Source organism: Oncorhynchus nerka, linkage group LG7, assembly GCF_034236695.1.
Source record: "Oncorhynchus nerka isolate Pitt River linkage group LG7, Oner_Uvic_2.0, whole genome shotgun sequence".
Taxonomy (NCBI): domain Eukaryota; kingdom Metazoa; phylum Chordata; class Actinopteri; order Salmoniformes; family Salmonidae; genus Oncorhynchus; species Oncorhynchus nerka.
The window spans coordinates 89,432,485-89,452,154 of record NC_088402.1 but is presented as its reverse complement, the minus strand read 5'-3'; the positions used below and the strand labels follow the sequence as shown (position 1 = coordinate 89,452,154).

At 43.6% G+C, this 19,670-nt stretch overlaps 1 protein-coding gene across 1 annotated transcript in view; it reads right to left on the bottom strand.

The window, feature by feature from the left end:
* The window catches only part of rerea (arginine-glutamic acid dipeptide (RE) repeats a), a 320,914-nt gene that overhangs the window by 264,807 nt on the left and 36,437 nt on the right, over nt 1-19,670 (bottom strand). The window contains 1 exon segment of the mRNA XM_065020955.1: nt 1,828-2,342. Coding sequence (XP_064877027.1) covers nt 1,828-2,197 — 370 coding nt within the window. The 5' untranslated portion in view covers nt 2,198-2,342.

Below are 19,670 nucleotides of genomic sequence, written 5' to 3'. Positions count from 1 at the left end.
AACTAAACCCTATACTATAACGCCAGACTAAACCCCATACTATAACGTCAGACTAAACCCCATACTATAACACCAGACTAAACCCCATACTATAACACGACTAAACCCCATACTATAACGCCAGACTAAACCCCATACTATAACACCAGACTAAACCCCATACTATAACACGACTAAACCCCATACTATAACGCCAGACTAAACCCCATACTATAACGTCAGACTAAACCCCATACTATAACGTCAGACTAAACCCCATACTATAACACGACTAAACCCCATACTATAACACGACTAAACCCCATACTATAACGCCAGACTAAACCCCATACTATAACGCCAGACTAAACCCCATAACCCCATACTATAACGCCAGACTAAACCCCATACTATAACACGACTAAACCCCATACTATAACGCCAGACTAAACCCCATAACCCCATACTATAACGCCAGACTAAACCCCATACTATAACACGACTAAACCCCATACTATAACGCCAGACTAAACCCCATACTATAACGCCAGACTAAACCCCATACTATAACGCCAGACTAAACCCCATACTATAACGCCAGACTAAACCCCATACTATAACGCCAGACTAAACCCCATACTATAACGCCAGACTAAACCCCATACTATAACGCCAGACTAAACCCCATAACCCCATACTATAACGCCAGACTAAACCCCATACTATAACACGACTAAACCCCATACTATAACACGACTAAACCCCATACTATAACGCCAGACTAAACCCCATAACCCCATACTATAACGCCAGACTAAACCCCATACTATAACACGACTAAACCCCATAACCCCATACTATAACGCCAGACTAAACCCCATACTATAACACGACTAAACCCCATACTATAACGCCAGACTAAACCCCATAACCCAATACTATAACGTCAGACTAAACCCCATACTATAGCGCCAGACTAAACCCCATACTATAACGCCAGACTAAACCCCATACTATAACGCCAGACTAAACCCAATACTATAACGCCAGACTAAACCCCATACTATAACACGACTAAACCCCATACTATAGCGTCAGACTAAACCCAATACTATAACGCCAGACTAAACCCCATAACCCCATACTATAAGGTCAGACTAAACCCCATACTATAACGTCAGACTAAACCCCATACTATAACGTCAGACTAAACCCCATACTATAACGCCAGACTAAACCCCATACTATAACGCCAGACTAAATCCAATACTATAACGTCAGACTAAACCCCATACTATAACACGACTAATCCCCATACTATAACGTCAGACTAAACCCAATACTATAACACCAGACTAAACCCCATACTATAACGCCAGACTAAACCCCATACTATAACGCCAGACTAAACCCCATACTATAACGTCAGACTAAACCCCATACTATAACGTCAGACTAAACCCCATACTATAACGTCAGACTAAACCCCATACTAAACCCCATACTATAACGCCAGACTAAACGCCAGACTAAACCCCATACTATAACGCCAGACTAAACTCTGCCTCTTCTCTTTTCTGTGAAATGTGACCAGATTTCATTCATTTGACTCAGTTATCAAAAAAAATATGCCACGGAATTAGCAATCAACTTTGAATTAGCTGTTGACAAAATAATATATATATATATATATATATATATATATATTTCTCTACAGGCCTAGCCTGTATCTCTTGGACTGAAGCATCTTTCAGGAGAATCACATCGGAGAAAAGCAAACACTATATTATGATATTTGTTGCCAAAGAGATGAAGAGCCTTAATGACTTTGCAGTGAATTGAACTTACCGCCAGGTCTGTAAACAACATCGTCTTCAGTAATGAAGGAAGTGATCTCTCCGTTCTCCATCCGTTCATACCTCGACTTCTTCTTGATCATCTTCTTCTTTCCCTTCTTCCCTGACTCCTCCCCCATCCCCATGTTGACCCCGCCTACTGCCCCGGCCCCTCCCCTGTTCTCGTTATCCTCGTCCTCGCTCTCCGCGTAGTTCTTAGCTCCGCCCTCCAGCGTGCAGCTACGGCGCGGTCGTGAGCTCTCGCTCTCCCTGGACGCTTTGTCCCTCTTGTCCCGGTCTCTGTCCCTCTCTCTGTCCCTCTCCCTGTCTCGGTCTCTGTCCCTGTCCTTCTCCCTGTCTGGCTTGTCTTTGTCCGCGGTCATGATTCGCCACGTGCCTTCCTCAGTCCTCTCACGGCTGGGCCTCCGTGAAAGGTAGACTGTCAGCCTGGGCTTCAGTCTTCTGAATTGACCAATCAAATCCAGGGAAAATTCAGCCACACCAACAACCCCAGTGTTTCAGGAAAAGCTGTGGATAAAAGACAGAAAGAGACATTAATGACAGGATAATAATTCAAAACCTTACGTTTACATTTCTGGTCAGGAGCTGCAAAATAGTAAGTAGACATTCCCCAAATAATACCTCAATATATAAACTACCTCAACACCTATATAATTGAGGTATCAAAAAAATACTTTTAATAGTTCAAATTATCTGGGGATATAAACATAATGTACTGTAATCACACTTAGTGAGTGAAAGGTAATTTTGAGAGGGGAAAAATGTCCACCAGCCGACTACGCCACAAGGCACTTAATTCTGTCCCAAATGGCACCTTATAATCTATATAGTGCACTACTTTTGACGAGGGCCCACAGTGTTGAGGCCTCTGCCAATCTCAACCCGGCACGGCCAGAAGACTGGCCACCCCTCAGAGCCAGGTTCCTCTCTAGGTTCCTCTCTAAGTTCTGGCCTTTCTATGGTGTTCTTCCTAGCCACTGTGCTTCTACATCTGCATTGCTTGCTGTTTAGGGTTTTAGGCTGGGTTTCTGTACAGCACTTTGTGACATCGGCTGACGTAAAAAGGGCTTCATAAATAAATTTGATTGATTGAATGAATGATTGATTGATTGATTGCTGAGCAAACCATGGGGTTCAAATACTATTGGAAATCTTTGAAATACTGCCTGGAGTGCCAGGTAGGTCAGGGTTTATACATGTTGGACTGTTCCATTGCTCCCCCATTACAACAGGTCAGGGTTTATACATGTTGGACTGTTCCATTGTTCCCCCATTACAACAGGTCAGGGTTTATACATGTTGGACTGTTCCATTTTTTCCCCCATTACAACAGGTCAGGGTTTATACATGTTGGACTGTTCCATTTTTCCCCCATTACAACAGGTCAGGGTTTATACATGTTGGACTGTTCCATTTTTCCCCCATTACAACAGGCTAGCTCAATCACGCACAAATAAAATATTTTAAAATGATTTCAAATACCTGGTGTGGAGACTGGCTCAGCATGGCTTCCGCCCTGCCTGCAGTCTATTTACTTAGCTATGTATCCACACACACACACACACTGCCCTATACAGTATGACTAAAGAGGTAGTTCTCATTGGCCAATAATTTGCTTTTTTCCCCACTAAAAACTAACTAGAAATATCTATAACAGCCCCTTGAGGGAACAGACCTGGCAATCAGGGAAGCAATGGTAAATACCATGGCCAGAGATGGAGGGAGGGAGCCGATTACACCCAGCCGTCGCCACGGCTTCTATTAATGACCTAATGATGAGTTACCACGGCGACCGCTGAGCTGCGGAGACACGCAGGCCAAACAAACTATCACTGTATATACAGACACACACACACCGGTCAGCCAACATCCATCTCTCACCCTTGTGGGTGTCCATATAGACAGGTCTGTCCTGAAGGTGTGAGTGACCTGAGCTTTGATACTGCAGCTCTGGACCTAATCCCAGCTCTGGGAAACACACCACAGGGTAGCTGCTATAGACTCTATAACCACAGAAACACCATGTTGACCAGGGGAATCAAACGTACACGCGAGGGAGTACAATCCCGCCCGCATTTTGACAGCGAGGACATTTTCACTGCGGCCCTCCAGATCTCGTTGAAAACCAAAAGCTGCCCCCTGGGCTAAATGAGTTGGCTACGCTAATAAGATCAGTGAAATAACACCCTTCATCTGACACCTATAATGATTTAAACATTAGCAAATATAAGTTTAGGTTACACAGTGAAACAAGAGCCCTTTTCTCCATTCGTTGTCTTAATAAGTGATCTCATAAAATGACAAACAAAATTAAACCAGAGTGAAAATAAATATTCAGAGAAACATTAACTGTAATAATGTAGCATGTTCTACTATAATAATGAACTGTAATAATGTAGCATGTTCTACTATAATAATGAACTGTAATAATGTAGCATGTTCTACTATAATAATGAACTGTAATAATGTAGCATGTTCTACTATAATAATGAACTGTAATAATGTAGCATGTTGTTCTATAATAATGAACTGTAATAATGTAGCATGTTCTACTATAATAATGAACTGTAATAATGTAGCATGTTCTACTATAATAATGAACTGTAATAATGTAGCATGTTCTACTATAATAATGAACTGTAATAATGTAGCATGTTGTTCTATAATAATGAACTGTAATAATGTAGCATGTTGTTCTATAATAATGAACTGTAATAATGTAGCATGTTCTACTATAATAATGAACTGTAATAATGTAGCATGTTCTACTATAATAATGAACTGTAATAATGTAGCATGTTCTACTATAATAATGAACTGTAATAATGTAGCATGTTCTACTATAATAATGAACTGTAATAATGTAGCATATTGTTCTATAATAATGAACTGTAATAATGTAGCATGTTCTATAATAATGACCTGTAATAATGTAGCATGTTCTATAATAATGACCTGTAATAATGTAGCATGTTCTACTATAATAATGAACTGTAACAATGTAGCATGTTCTATAATAATGAACTGTAATAATGTAGCATATTGTTCTATAATAATGAACTGTAATAATGTAGCATATTGTTCTATAATAATGACCTGTAATAATGTAGCATGTTCTATAATAATGACCTGTAATAATGTAGCATGTTCTACTATAATAATGAACTGTAATAATGTAGCATGTTCTACTATAATAATGAACTGTAATAATGTAGCATGTTCTACTATAATAATGAACTGTAATAATGTAGCATGTTCTACTATAATAATGAACTGTAACAATGTAGCATGTTCTATAATAATGAACTGTAATAATGTAGCATATTGTTCTATAATAATGAACTGTAATAATGTAGCATATTGTTCTATAATAATGAACTGTAATAATGTAGCATGTTCTATAATAATGACCTGTAATAATGTAGCATGCTGTTCTATAATAATGAACTGTAATAATGTAGCATGTTCTATAATAATGAACTGTAATAATGTAGCATGTTCTACTATAATAATGAACTGTAATAATGTAGCATGTTCTACTATAATAATGAACTGTAATAATGTAGCATATTGTTCTATAATAATGAACTGTAATAATGTAGCATATTGTTCTATAATAATGAACTGTAATAATGTAGCATATTGTTCTATAATAATGAACTGTAATAATGTAGCATATTGTTCTATAATAATGAACTGTAATAATGTAGCATATTGTTCTATAATAATGAACTGTAATAATGTAGCATATTGTTCTATAATAATGAACTGTAATAATGTAGCATATTGTTCTATAATAATGAACTGTAATAATGTAGCATATTGTTCTATAATAATGAACTGTAATAATGTAGCATATTGTTCTATAATAATGACCTGTAATAATGTAGCATATTGTTCTATAATAATGAACTGTAATAATGTAGCATATTGTTCTATAATAATGACCTGTAATAATGTAGCATGTTCTACTATAATAATGAACTGTAATAATGTAGCATGTTCTACTATAATAATGAACTGTAATAATGTAGCATGTTGTTCTATAATAATGAACTGTAATAATGTAGCATGTTCTATAATAATGACCTGTAATAATGTAGCATGTTGTTCTATAATAATGAACTGTAATAATGTAGCATGTTCTACTATAATAATAATGAACTGTAATAATGTAGCATGTTCTACTATAATAATAATGAACTGTAATAATGTAGCATGTTCTACTATAATAATAATGAACTGTAATAATGTAGCATGTTCTACTATAATAATGAACTGTAATAATGTAGCATGTTCTACTATAATAATGAACTGTAATAATGTAGCATGTTCTACTATAATAATGAACTGTAATAATGTAGCATGTTCTACTATAATAATGAACTGTAATAATGTAGCATGTCATCAACGCGGCACCACAGTCATAGCACTGTGAACTTGAATGAATACATATTTTGAAAAATAAAAAACAAACATTAGGCTATGCCTTACGCCGGGTTGTAACGCCGGGTTGTAACGCCGGGTTGTAACGCCGGGTGTAACGCCGGGTTGTAACGCCGGGGTGTAACGCCGGGGTGTAACGCCGGGTTGTAACGCCGGGGTGTAACGCCGGGTGTAACGCCGGGTGTAACGCCGGGTGTAACGCCGGGTTGTAACGCCGGGTGTAACGCCGGTTGTAACGCCGGGTTGTAACGCCGGGTTGTAACGCCGGGTTAACGCCGGGTTGTAACGCCGGGGTGTAACGCCGGGTGTAACGCCGGGGTGTAACGCCGGGTTGTAACGCCGGGTTGGCCGGGTTGTAACGCCGGGGTGTAACGCCGGGGTGTAACGCCGGGTTGTAACGCCGGGTTGTAACGCCGGGTTGTAACGCCGGGTTGTAACGCCGGGTTGTAACGCCGGGGTGTAACGCCGGGTGTAACGCCGGGTTGTAACGCCGGGTTGTAACGCCGGGGTGTAACGCCGGGTTGTAACGCCGGGTTGTAACGCCGGGTTGTAACGCCGGGTTGTAACGCCGGGTTGTAACGCCGGTTGTAACGCCGGTTGTAACGCCGGGTTGTAACGCCGGGGTGTAACGCCGGGTTGTAACGCCGGGTTGTAACGCCGGGGTGTAACGCCGGGGTGTAATCAGAATTCTACTTCAAACTATCCTTTTGAGAGTTGCATCTGGGAACTAGTTTTGTACGAAGGTAAGTGGTGGGGTCGATAAACCAATATTAGTTTGAAATGAAGAGGGGAGATCTAAAGACACATCAACTAGCATGGGTTACCATGACGACTAGGAATATCATCAACTAGCATGGGTTACTATGACGACTAGGATTATCATCAACTAGCATGGGTTACTATGACGACTAGGATTACCATCAACTAGCACAGGTTACTATGACGACTAGGATTATCATCAACTAGGATTATCATCAACAAGCACGGGTTACTATGACGACTAGGATTATCATCAACTAGCATGGGTTGCTATGACGACTAGGATTATCATCAACAAGCACGGGTTACTATGATGACTAGGATCATCACCAACAAGCACGGGTTACTATGACGACTAGGATTACCATCAACTAGCACGGGTTACTATGACGACTAGGATTATCATCAACTAGGATTATCATCAACAAGCACGGGTTACTATGACGACTAGGATTATCATCAACTAGCACGGGTTGCTATGACGACTAGGATTATCATCAACTAGCACGGGTTACTATGACGACTAGGATTATCATCAACTAGCACGGGTTACTATGACGACTAGGATTATCATCAACAAGCACGGGTTACTATGACGACTAGGATTATCACCAACTAGCACGGGTTACTATGACGACTAGGATTATCATCAACTAGCATGTTACTATGACGACTAGGATTATCATCAACTAGCATGGGTTACTACGACGACTAGGATTATCATCAACTAGCATGGGTTACTACGACGACTAGGATTATCATCAACTAGCATGGGTTACTATGACGACTAGGATTATCATCAACTAGCATGGGTTACTATGACGACTAGGATTATCATCAACTAGCATGGGTTACTATGACGACTAGGATTATCATCAACTAGCATGGGTTACTATTATCATGACTAGGATAATGCATTTTTCTGATGGAAAATATCACAACCTGTCGTGATTGGCAGTCCCATAGGGTGGCGCACAATTGGCCCAGCGTCGTCACGGTTTGGCTGGCATAGGTCGTCATTGTAAATAAGAATTTGTTCTTAACTGACTTAACTAGTTAATTAAAAATGATGTAAAAATAAATAACATTGATATTAAGTTTTTATAAAAATTATTCCTTCAGTTTTTATGTTCGTATTTTGGCTAGGCTGCTTTTAAACAATGAAGTATGTGGTTCAATTGTTTCAGAGTGCTGACCACCTCCGCTCAGATTCAAGGTATATGGTTCAATTGTTTCAGAGTGCTGACCACCTCCGCTCAGATTCAAGGTATATGGTTCAATTGTTTCAGAGTGCTGACCACCTCCGCTCAGATTCAAGGTATATGGTTCAATTGTTTCAGAGTGCTGACCACCTCCGCTCAGATTCAAGGTATATGGTTCAATTGTTTCAGAGTGCTGACCACCTCCGCTCAGATTCAAGGTATATGGTTCAATTGTTTCAGAGTGCTGACCACCTCCGCTCAGATTCAAGGTATATGGTTAAATTGTTTCAGAGTGCTGACCACCTCCGCTCAGATTCAAGGTATATGGTTAAATTGTTTCAGAGTGCTGACCACCTCCGCTCAGATTCAAGGTATATGGTTCAATTGTTTCAGAGTGCTGACCACCTCCGCTCAGATTCAAGGTGGGTGACGTGTGGTGTGCTAGAGGCACGGTACTTCAATCTCCGGTCTTGTTACCATTTAATCGGAACGAACAACGACTCGAGTATGTCAATAGAAGTCTTCAGAAGTTTAGATGTTTATCTTTATTATATTTGTCAAAAATGACTAACATTTAAGTCTATATTTATTAGAGCCCGACAGATTTATCGGTTGACCGATATTATCAGCCGATATCAGCCAGTGAAGGGGCAGGTGAGGCTGTGAAGGGGCAGGTGAGGCTGTGAAGGGGCAGGTGAGGCTGTGAAGGGGCAGGTGAGGCTGTGAAGGGGCAGGTGAGAGGCTGTGAAGGGGCAGGTGAGGCTGTGAAGGGGCAGGTGAGGCTGTGAAGGGGCAGGTGAGGCTGTGAAGGGGCAGGTGAGGCTGTGAAGGGGCAGGTGAGAGGATGTGAAGGGGCAGGTGAGAGGATGTGAAGGGGCAGGTGAGAGGCTGTGAAGGGGCAGGTGAGAGGCTGTGAAGGGGCAGGTGAGAGGCTGTGAAGGGGCAGGTGAGGCTGTGAAGGGGCAGGTGAGAGGCTGTGAAGGGGCAGGTGAGAGGCTGTGAAGGGGCAGGTGAGGCTGTGAAGGGGCAGGTGAGAGGATGTGAAGGGGCAGGTGAGAGGATGTGAAGGGGCAGGTGAGAGGATGTGAAGGGGCAGGTGAGGCTGTGAAGGGGCAGGTGAGGCTGTGAAGGGGCAGGTGAGAGGATGTGAAGGGGCAGGTGAGAGGCTGTGAAGGGGCAGGTGAGAGGCTGTGAAGGGGCAGGTGAGGCTGTGAAGGGGCAGGTGAGGCTGTGAAGGGGCAGGTGAGAGGATGTGAAGGGGCAGGTGAGAGGATGTGAAGGGGCAGGTGAGGCTGAAGCAGTTCCACATCAAATCCCCAGGACCCTCTCCTCGGAAAAGAGGGTGGAAGAGGAGTGAAATAGAAGACGACAGAGGAAAGGACAGAGAAAGAGGAGGGAAGAGAGAAGCATCTTCAGGGTCTTGCTCCCTACTTCACCATTTACATTATTGAGATGGAGTCAACAGGCTAACCTAGCAAACTCACAGCCAGCCAGCCACACAGGCAGCAGATCAGGGCTTCAATCAAATACAACTTGTTTCAATTCAATTCTGTGTACTGGTTTGTGTCACAAACGGCACCCTATTCCCTACACGGTGCACTACTTTAGACCAGAGCCCTCTGGTCTAAAGTAGTGCACTATGAAATAGGGTGCCGTTTGTGTGGCATCCCTGGTAACCACCATGCTGTGGCTCTTTAAGCACCCCCTTTAAGCACCTGTGGCTCTTTAAGCACTGTGACTACAGCCCTGTTAACAACAAGGCTGAGCCTGTTAATACAGCCCTGTTACCGACGAGGCTGAGCCTCTTATTACAGCCCTGTTACCGACGAGGCTGATACTGTGACTACAGCCCTGTTACCGACGAGGCTGATACTGTGACTACAGCCCTGTTACCGACGAGGCTGATACTGTGACTACAGCCCTGTTACCGACGAGGCTGATACTGTGACTACAGCCCTGTTACCGACGAGGCTGATACTGTGACTACAGCCCTGTTACCGACGAGGCTGATACTGTGACTACAGCCCTGTTAACAAAGAGGCTGATACTGTGACTACAGCCCTGTTACCAACGAGGCTGATACTGTGACTACAGCCCTGTTACCGACGAGGCTGATACTGTGACTACAGCCCTGTTACCGACGAGGCTGATACTGTGACTACAGCCCTGTTACCGACGAGGCTGATACTGTGACTACAGCCCTGTTACCGACGAGGCTGATACTGTGACTACAGCCCTGTTACCGACGAGGCTGATACTGTGACTACAGCCCTGTTACCGACGAGGCTGATACTGTGACTACAGCCCTGTTACCGACGAGGCTGATACTGTGACTACAGCCCTGTTACCGACGAGGCTGATACTGTGACTACAGCCCTGTTAACAAAGAGGCTGATACTGTGACTACAGCCCTGTTACCAACGAGGCTGATACTGTGACTACAGCCCTGTTACCAACGAGGCTGATACTGTGACTACAGCCCTGTTACCAACGAGGCTGATACTGTGACTACAGCCCTGTTACCAACGAGGCTGATACTGTGACTACAGCCCTGTTACCAACGAGGCTGATACTGTGACTACAGCCCTGTTACCAACGAGGCTGATACTGTGACTACAGCCCTGTTACCAACGAGGCTGATACTGTGACTACAGCCCTGTTATCAACGAGGCTGATACTGTGACTACAGCCCTGTTACCAACGAGGCTGATACTGTGATAGTCTAATCTGAACGGGGGAAAACCCAGACCCCCTGGAAGGTACGTTGCGGAGCATTAAGCATCATGTTGGGATTAGCTGTTTGTGTTAGCTTTAATACATTACTCTTAGCCTAACCTAATCTGATGTGATAGCCAACCCTGAGAACAGCAGCAGTAGCCCAGGGGGCAGAGTGTAGGACAGGCACACACACACACACCTATTCCATTGGCTGATGAGCCGCAACCTTTTCCCTCAGCAAGTCAAGAGCAAAGACCTATTTTTAGCCTCCATTTGGGGATAGTACTGAAGGTAACGGGCTGTACTGTGGCAATGATAGCGAGAGGCATTCAAACATAACATACACATTTAATACACAGCAGGCTAATAACTTCAGTCTAGCTAGCTACTGTGGTGGAGGAAAACCTCTCTCCCCAAAAGTACAAGAGACAGTAGCCTACAACATGAACATGGAAAGAAATGTCGAGGTTGTGTTTAAAACGCTTCTTCTACACACGATTTCCTCTTCGTGAGGGGCGTGCTTTCAGGAGCAACGTAGGTCGCAGGCTGGGCGCCCCCGTTGAGTGACTTCCTGTCCCTGTGTGTCAAATTGCACCCTGTCTCGTAGATAGTGCACTCCTTTTGAACAGGGCTCATAGCGTTCTAAGTAGAGAAAAGGGCACCATTGGGCCCTGTTCAAAAGTAGTGCACTTAAGTAGAGAAAAGGGCACTATTTGGGACTCATCCCCTGGAGAATGGGTGGAGTGTGGCAGCGGGCAGGGCCATCGTGATTCTACTTTTTTTAATTGAGTTTCACCAGAGACCCCCTCCTATTCTTACTCCTATGAGTGGCTGAAGTGTTTTCTGTCATTTATATTTAACATTTGTAGAGTCTGTGAAAACAATGAAGATAACAGAGAAGATAATATTACCAAGACATCTACACAGAAACATTATGACAACATAGAATTTAAACCCCACCAGAGAAGATAATATTACCAAGACATCTACACAGAAACATTGACAACATAGAATTTAAACCCCACCAGAGAAGATAATATTACCAAGACATCTACACAGAAACATTATGACAACATAGAATTTAAACCCCACCAGAGAAGATAATATTACCAAGACATCTACACAGAAACATTATGACAACAGAAAAACATTAATGACAACATCTAGAAACATTATGACAACATAAACCCCACCAGAGAAGATAATATTACCATTATGACAACATAGAATTTAAACCCCACCAGAGAAGATAATATTACTACAGAGAAAGATAATATTAAGACATCTACACAGAAACATTATGACAACAGAAACATAATATTACCACAACATTATGAATTTAAACCCCACCAGAGAAGATAATATTACCAAGACATCTACACAGAAACATTATGACAACATAGAATTTAAACCCCACCAGAGAGATAATATTACCAAGACATCTACACAGAAACATTATGACAACATAGAATTTAAACCCCACCAGAGAAGATAATATTACCAAGACATCTACACAGAAACATTATGACAGAAACCCCACCAGAGAAGATAATATTACCAAGACATCTACACAGAAACATTATGACAACATAGAATTTAAACCCCACCAGAGAAGATAATATTACCAAGACATCTACACAGAAACATTATGACAACATAGAATTTAAACCCCACCAGAGAAGATAATATTACCAAGACATCTACACAGAAACATTATGACAACATAGAATTTAAACCCCGCCAAAGAAGATAATATTACCAAGACATCTACACAGAAACATTATGACAACATAGAATTTAAACCCCACCAGAGAAGATAATATTACCAAGACATCTACACAGAAACATTATGACAACATAGAATTTAAACCCCACCAGAGAAGATAATATTACCAAGACATCTACACAGAAACACGTGGGATTTCATCATCAACAACAAGAAGTCCTACATTTTATCAAGGCAGGATTAACAGAAGCTCCCCATTGCCCCCTATACACAAAAAAGACTGTTGGGTGTTGTTGACAGATGCGTCACAGCCTTTGTGTGCTTGTTAATCAGATATAGAGAGAACATCAGCTTCTGTACAGAGACAAAAACAACTGAAATCTGACTGTGTTCCCAATGGCATCATATTCACTTTTATTATCATTTTTTAAATTTATTAAACTCTTATTTTACCAGGTAAGTTGACTGAGAACACATTCTCATTTACAGCAACGACCTGGGGAATATTTACAGGGGAGATGAATGAACCAATTGGACCAGGGACCATACTCAAAAGTAGTGGAATGTTTAGGGCGGGGCTCCCCAATAAGCGGCCCGCGGTCCAAATTCGGCCCATGGGATGATTTTATTGGGGCCACCAAGATCTCTGAGCAATTTCGTTTTTTTTTTTAATAGTATATTTACAAATAATATCCAGGCCTTTATAGCCTATTGTCTAGCTAGGCTATAACAAGGGAAATAGTATGTTTTGTGATAACTGCACTGGGATTTACATTTTGTGTGGGGGAAAATTGCTTATCGTTCGGGAATTTATCTCAATTTTGTTTAAACGTTCACACCTCTACTTTAAATGATTATGTTTTGGTCAAATGTATGCCTAAATTTGCTACTACAAATGACTTAGGAATGTTCCGGCCACCTGACCATTCCAGATGTAGGATGTATTTAGGATGTATGCCTAGTCTACTACAGGGAATAGGGTACCAGATGTAGGATGTATGCCTAGTCTACTACAGGGAATAGGGTACCAGATTTAGGATGTATGCCTAGTCTACTACAGGGAATAGGGTACCAGATTTAGGATGTATGCCTGGTCTACTACAGGGAATAGGGTACCAGATTTAGGATGTATGCCTAGTCTACTACAGGGAATAGGGTACCAGATTTAGGATGTATGCCTGGTCTACTACAGGACCGAGCGAAGCATTTCACAATATAATATCTGATGTTCTTCTCTTTTAAACATCTTCCTCTTCCTCTCTAACGATCGCATCCATCAAGTCAATTTAAACTGGTAGATGTGGAAAAAGAGAACAGAGACTATTCATAACAGCCCTGTTGTACATTTAGTCAATTCAAACTGTGAAAGAGGCTGTATTCATAACAGCCCTGTATATTTAGTAAATTCAAACTGTGAAAGAGCCTGTATTCATAACAGCCCTGTATATTTAGTCAATTCAAACTGTGAAAGAGCCTGTATTCATAACAGCCCTGTATATTTAGTCAATTCAAACTGTGAAAGAGCCTGTATTCATAATTCAAACTGTGAAAGAGCTGTATTCATAACAGCCCTGTATATTTAGTCAATTCAAACTGTGAAAGAGCCTGTATTCATAACAGCCCTGTATATTTAGTCAATTCAAACTGTGAAAGAGCCTGTATTCATAACAGCCCTGTTGTACATTTAGTCAATTCAAACTGTGTATTCATATTTAGTTTAGTCAATTCAAACTGTGAAAGAGACTGTATTCATAAAGAGATTTAGTCAATTCAAACTGTGAAAGAGCTGTATTCATAACAGCCAAACTGTTGTACATTTACATTTAGTCAATTCAAACTGTGAAAGAGACTGTATTCATAACAGCCCTGTTGTACATTTAGTGTATTCAATTTTAGTCAATTCAAACTGTGAAAGAGGCTGTATTCATAACAGACCTGTTGTACATTTAGTCAATTCAAACTGTGAAAGAGACTGTATTCATAACAGCCCAGTTGTACATTTAGTCAATTCAAACTGTGAAAGAGACTGTATTCATAACAGCCCTGTATATTTAGTCAATTCAAACTGTGAAAGAGGCTGTATTCTTAACACTATCGTCCTCCATCCCTAAAGCTACTTGAATCAGTCGAAAACAACACCATGTTTCAAACACAGAACTGAATAGACTAGGTCGACAGTGTATCTCTAGGGGTCCCCCACACCCACACACTGAGACAGGAAACAAACCAGCACATATAGATAATCATGGTGTGATTGAATAACACTGAGGATTCAAAAAGGACAACACATATTAACCACACCAACATCTTCAAAAAAGGCGCGGGGGGGGGGACATCTTTAAAATAAGAGATATCAACAAGGCCATTAGGATCAGCAAGCTAAAGCGTCCCCCCCTCCTCCGTCTACATGATTTAGCTGATCTGGTGGTAGGCACCCACAGCCCTCATCAACAAGCCCCATTCAGGAGCTGATGGCAGTGTGTGGAGATGGAAGAAACAAAGCTCTGCATTATTGAAAAGTAACCCACTGTAACAGCTGGGGCCAGAGGCACAGGTCACCTCCCTCACCCCTCTCTATCACTCCTAGATAAAAACAATATGGTATTACCCTTAATTAGAAAAGGCTTTTGTTTGGCAGACGGACACGTCTACTCGTACAGCCGCTAGCTAACCACCACCCTATCCACAGTTTTAAAAATAATTTTTAAAAAGAGACTTGTTTTGTCAGAAAAGGTAGTTAAATCCTTTGTTCCCCTGTGTAAACAGAAATATGCCAGGAAGTAAAAATTACAATTCAGGATTTACAAGTAGTCTTTACGGGTAGTAGACGAAGGGTGTTGAAAGTTTCCTAAATGGCCCCCTATTCCCTATATAGTGGTACTACTATAGACCAGAGCCCTATTCCCTATATAGTGGTACTACTATAGACCAGAGCCCTATTCCCTATATAGTGGTACTACTATAGACCAGAGCCCTATTCCCTATATAGTGGTACTACTATAGACCAGAGCCCTATTCCCTATATAGTGCACTACTTTAGACCAGAGCCCTATATAGTGCACTGCTTTAGACCAGAGCCCTATTCCCTATATAGTGCACTACTTTAGACCAGAGCCCTATTCCCTATATAGTGGTACTACTATAGACCAGAGCCCTATTCCCTATATAGTGCACTACTTTAGACCAGAGCCCTATTCCCTATATAGTGCACTATAGACTTTTCCCTAGACCAGAGCCCTATTCCCTATATAGTGCACTACTTTAGACAAGAGCCCTATTCCCTATATAGTGGTACTACTATAGACCAGAGCCCTATTCCCTATATAGTGGTACTACTATAGACCAGAGCTCTATTCCCTATATAGTGGTACTACTATAGACCAGAGCTCTATTCCCTATATAGTGGTACTACTATAGACCAGAGCTCTATTCCCTATATAGTGGTACTACTATAGACCAGAGCTCTATTCCCTATATAGTGCACGACTTTAGACCAGAGCCCTATTCCCTATTCCGACTTTAGACCAGAGCTCTATTCCCTATATAGTGCACAGAGCCCTATTCCCTATATAGTGGTACTACTATAGACCAGAGCTCTATTCCCTATATAGTGCTCTATACACATCCCTAGTCACTTCCTGACTGGACTCAATATACCAGATGACATATCTCCAGGCAGACAGAGTCAGAACCCTACACTAGGCTTATCTATTGACAATCAAAAGCTGCACTTAGCAACGGAATGATGCATTTGGCAATTTCTTGGCTTTGCACTGTCTGCAATCAGTCAAACACAACAACAACAACATGATATCAAGAACAAGATGGAACGAGTCACGATTTTCCACATGACAGTTTCCTGTCATTGTTTTGGTGGTTATCTGACCATCCTGCCTCACAACAACTCAAGACGTCTGCCTCATTGAAGCACATCAAAGTCGTACGCTGTCAGCTAACACATCTTATCCTCCACCAGCTGCATAGGAAATCATCATTCACATCTGCCACAACAGGGCTGAACCCTGATCTAGGACCAGCTAACACATCTTAACCTCCACCAGCCACATAGGAAATCATCATTCACATCTGCCACAACAGGGCTGAACCCTGATCTAGGACCAGCTAACACATCTTAACCTCCACCAGCCACATAGGAAATCATCATTCACATCTGCCACAACAGGGCTGAACCCTGATCTAGGACCAGCTAACACATCTTAACCTCCACCAGCCACATAGGAAATCATCATTCACATCTGCCACAACAGGGCTGAACCCTGATCTAGGACCAGCTAACACATCTTAACCTCCACCAGCCACATAGGAAATCATCATTCACATCTGCCACAACAGGGCTGACCAGCCCTGATCTAGGACCAGCTAACACATCTTAACCTCCACCAGCCACATAGGAAATCATCATTCACATCTGCCACAACAGGGCTGAGCCCTGATCTAGGACCAGCTAACACATCTTAACCTCCACCAGCCACATAGGAAATCATCATTCACATCTGCCACAACAGGGCTGAGCCCTGATCTAGGACCAGCTAACACATCTTAACCTCCACCAGCCACATAGGAAATCATCATTCACATCTGCCACAACAGGGCTGAACCCTGATCTAGGACCAGCTAACACATCTTAACCTCCACCAGCCACATAGGAAATCATCATTCACATCTGCCACAACAGGGCTGAGCCCTGATCTAGGACCAGTTTTGCCTTTTCGGATCTTAATGAATATGATAAGACACATGAATATATAATATTGTATAGACCTGATCCTAGATCAGCAGTCCTACTCAGACGGAGACAGAAATCCAGGAGTGTGTGTAGTGTTAGTCTGGTAAGACTTCAGTCTAGCTAAAATAGCTCATGGGCCAATTCATCAGCAGCCTCGTAAAACCAGAGTAAAAAAAAAAAAAAAAGTGTTCACCACAGAGCTGCATTCATGGTGTGTAACACACACACACACACACACACACACACACACACAAAACAACTTGCGGCAGCAGAGACTGAGTGACTATTTGCTGTACTGGGAGGACCAGCTAGACACACAGTCACAGACTAAACGTTTGAAGTGGAATGTTCCTTGTTTCTTTCAGTAGCTCCTTACCCACGGCGCACTGCTACTTCTGCCTGTTTCTTTCAGTAGCTCCTTACCCACGGCGCACTGCTACTTCTGCCTGTCCCTCACACAACAAAATGGCCGCCCTCCCCCCCATCGTCCCTGTCTCTATCACACCCCACCCTGTCCCCTGTTTAAAAGGCTGAGAGGACATCTTGCCTGTGGCCCCAACGGACAGGCTGGCTCTTCCTCGGTGTGGTTTCCCCCCTCCTCTACACTGAATAATGATGTTTCATAGTCAGAACATCTTCTGCTCTCTCTTCTCTTGCATTTTCAGCATCAAACAGTAATTAAAAGGGGAACAAGGGCTCAATGGAGTGTCTGCTCTCTGCTTTTAACAACTAGGAGGTCAACAGTATGCCCTTCTACCATTGTATTAGATTGTCTCTCTCCCACACCGTGGAAGACTAGAGCCTACCCGTTCTTTCTAAAACATGCTCTTAGTTTATTTATGATGCCAGTCATTGGCCATCTCTCTCCCTCTCTCCCTCCCTGCTTGAGGAAAGACAACATTCCTGCTTCACACAGCAGAACTGATGAGGATCAGTTTACACACCACTTCCCCTCTACTGCTGTAGTCCAGGCTGCTCTCTCCTCCCCCCTCTACTGCTGTAGTCCAGGCTGCTCTCTCCTCCCCCCTCCACTGCTGTAGTCCAGGCTGCTCTCTCCTCCCCCCTCTACTGCTGTAGTCCAGGCTGCTCTCTCCTCCCCCTTCCACTGCTGTAGTCCAGGCTGCTCTCTCCTCCCCCTTCCACTGCTGTAGTCCAGGCTGCTCTCTCCTCCCCCTCTACTGCTGTAGTCCAGGCTGCTCTCTCCTCCCCCTCCACTGCTGTAGTCCAGGCTGCTCTCTCCTCCCCCTCCACTGCTGTAATCCAGGCTGCTCTCTCCTCCCCCTCCACTGCTGTAGTCCAGGCTGCTCTCTCCTCCCCTCCACTGCTGTAGTCCAGGCTGCTCTCTCCTCCCCCCTCTACTGCTGTAGTCCAGGCTGCTCTCTCCTCCCCTCCACTGCTGTAGTCCAGGCTGCTCTCTCCTCCCCTCCACTGCTGTAGTCCAGGCTGCTCTCTCCTCCCCCTCCACTGCTGTAGTCCAGGCTGCTCTCTCCTCCCCCTCCACTGCTGTAGTCCAGGCTGCTGCTGTCGTCCAGGCTGCTCTCTCCTCCCCCTCCACTGCTGTAGTCCAGGCTGCTCTCTCCTCCCCCTCCACTGCTGTAGTCCAGGCTGCTCTCTCCTCCCCCTCTACTGCTGTAGTCCAGGCTGCTCTCTCCTCCCCCTCCACTGCTGTAGTCCAGGCTGCACTCTCCTCCCCCTCCACTGCTGTAGTCCAGGCTGCTCTCTCCTCCCCCCTCCACTGCTGTAGTCCAGGCTGCTCTCTCCTCCCCCTCCACTGCTGTAGTCCAGGCTGCTCCCCCCCTCCACTGCTGTAGTCCAGGCTGCTCTCTCCTCCCCCTCCACTGCTGTAGTCCAGGCTGCTCTCTCCTCCCCCTCCACTGCTGTAGTCCAGGCTGCTCTCCTCCCCTCCACTGCTGTAGTCCAGGCTGCTCTATCCTCCCCCCTCTACTGCTGTAGTCCAGGCTGCTCTCCTCCCCCTCCACTCCTGTAGTCCAGGCTGCTCTCTCCTCCCCCCTCTACTGCTGTAGTCCAGGCTGCTCTCTCCTCCCCCTCCACTCCTGTAGTCCAGGCTGCTCTCTCCTCCCCCTCCACAGCTGTAGTCCAGGCTGCTCTCTCCTCCCCCTCCACTCCTGTAGTCCAGGCTGCTCTCTCCTCCCCCCTCCACAGCTGTAGTCCAGGCTGCTCTCTCCTCCCCCCTCTACTGCTGTAGTCCAGGCTGCTCTCTTGAATCCCCGAGCTGA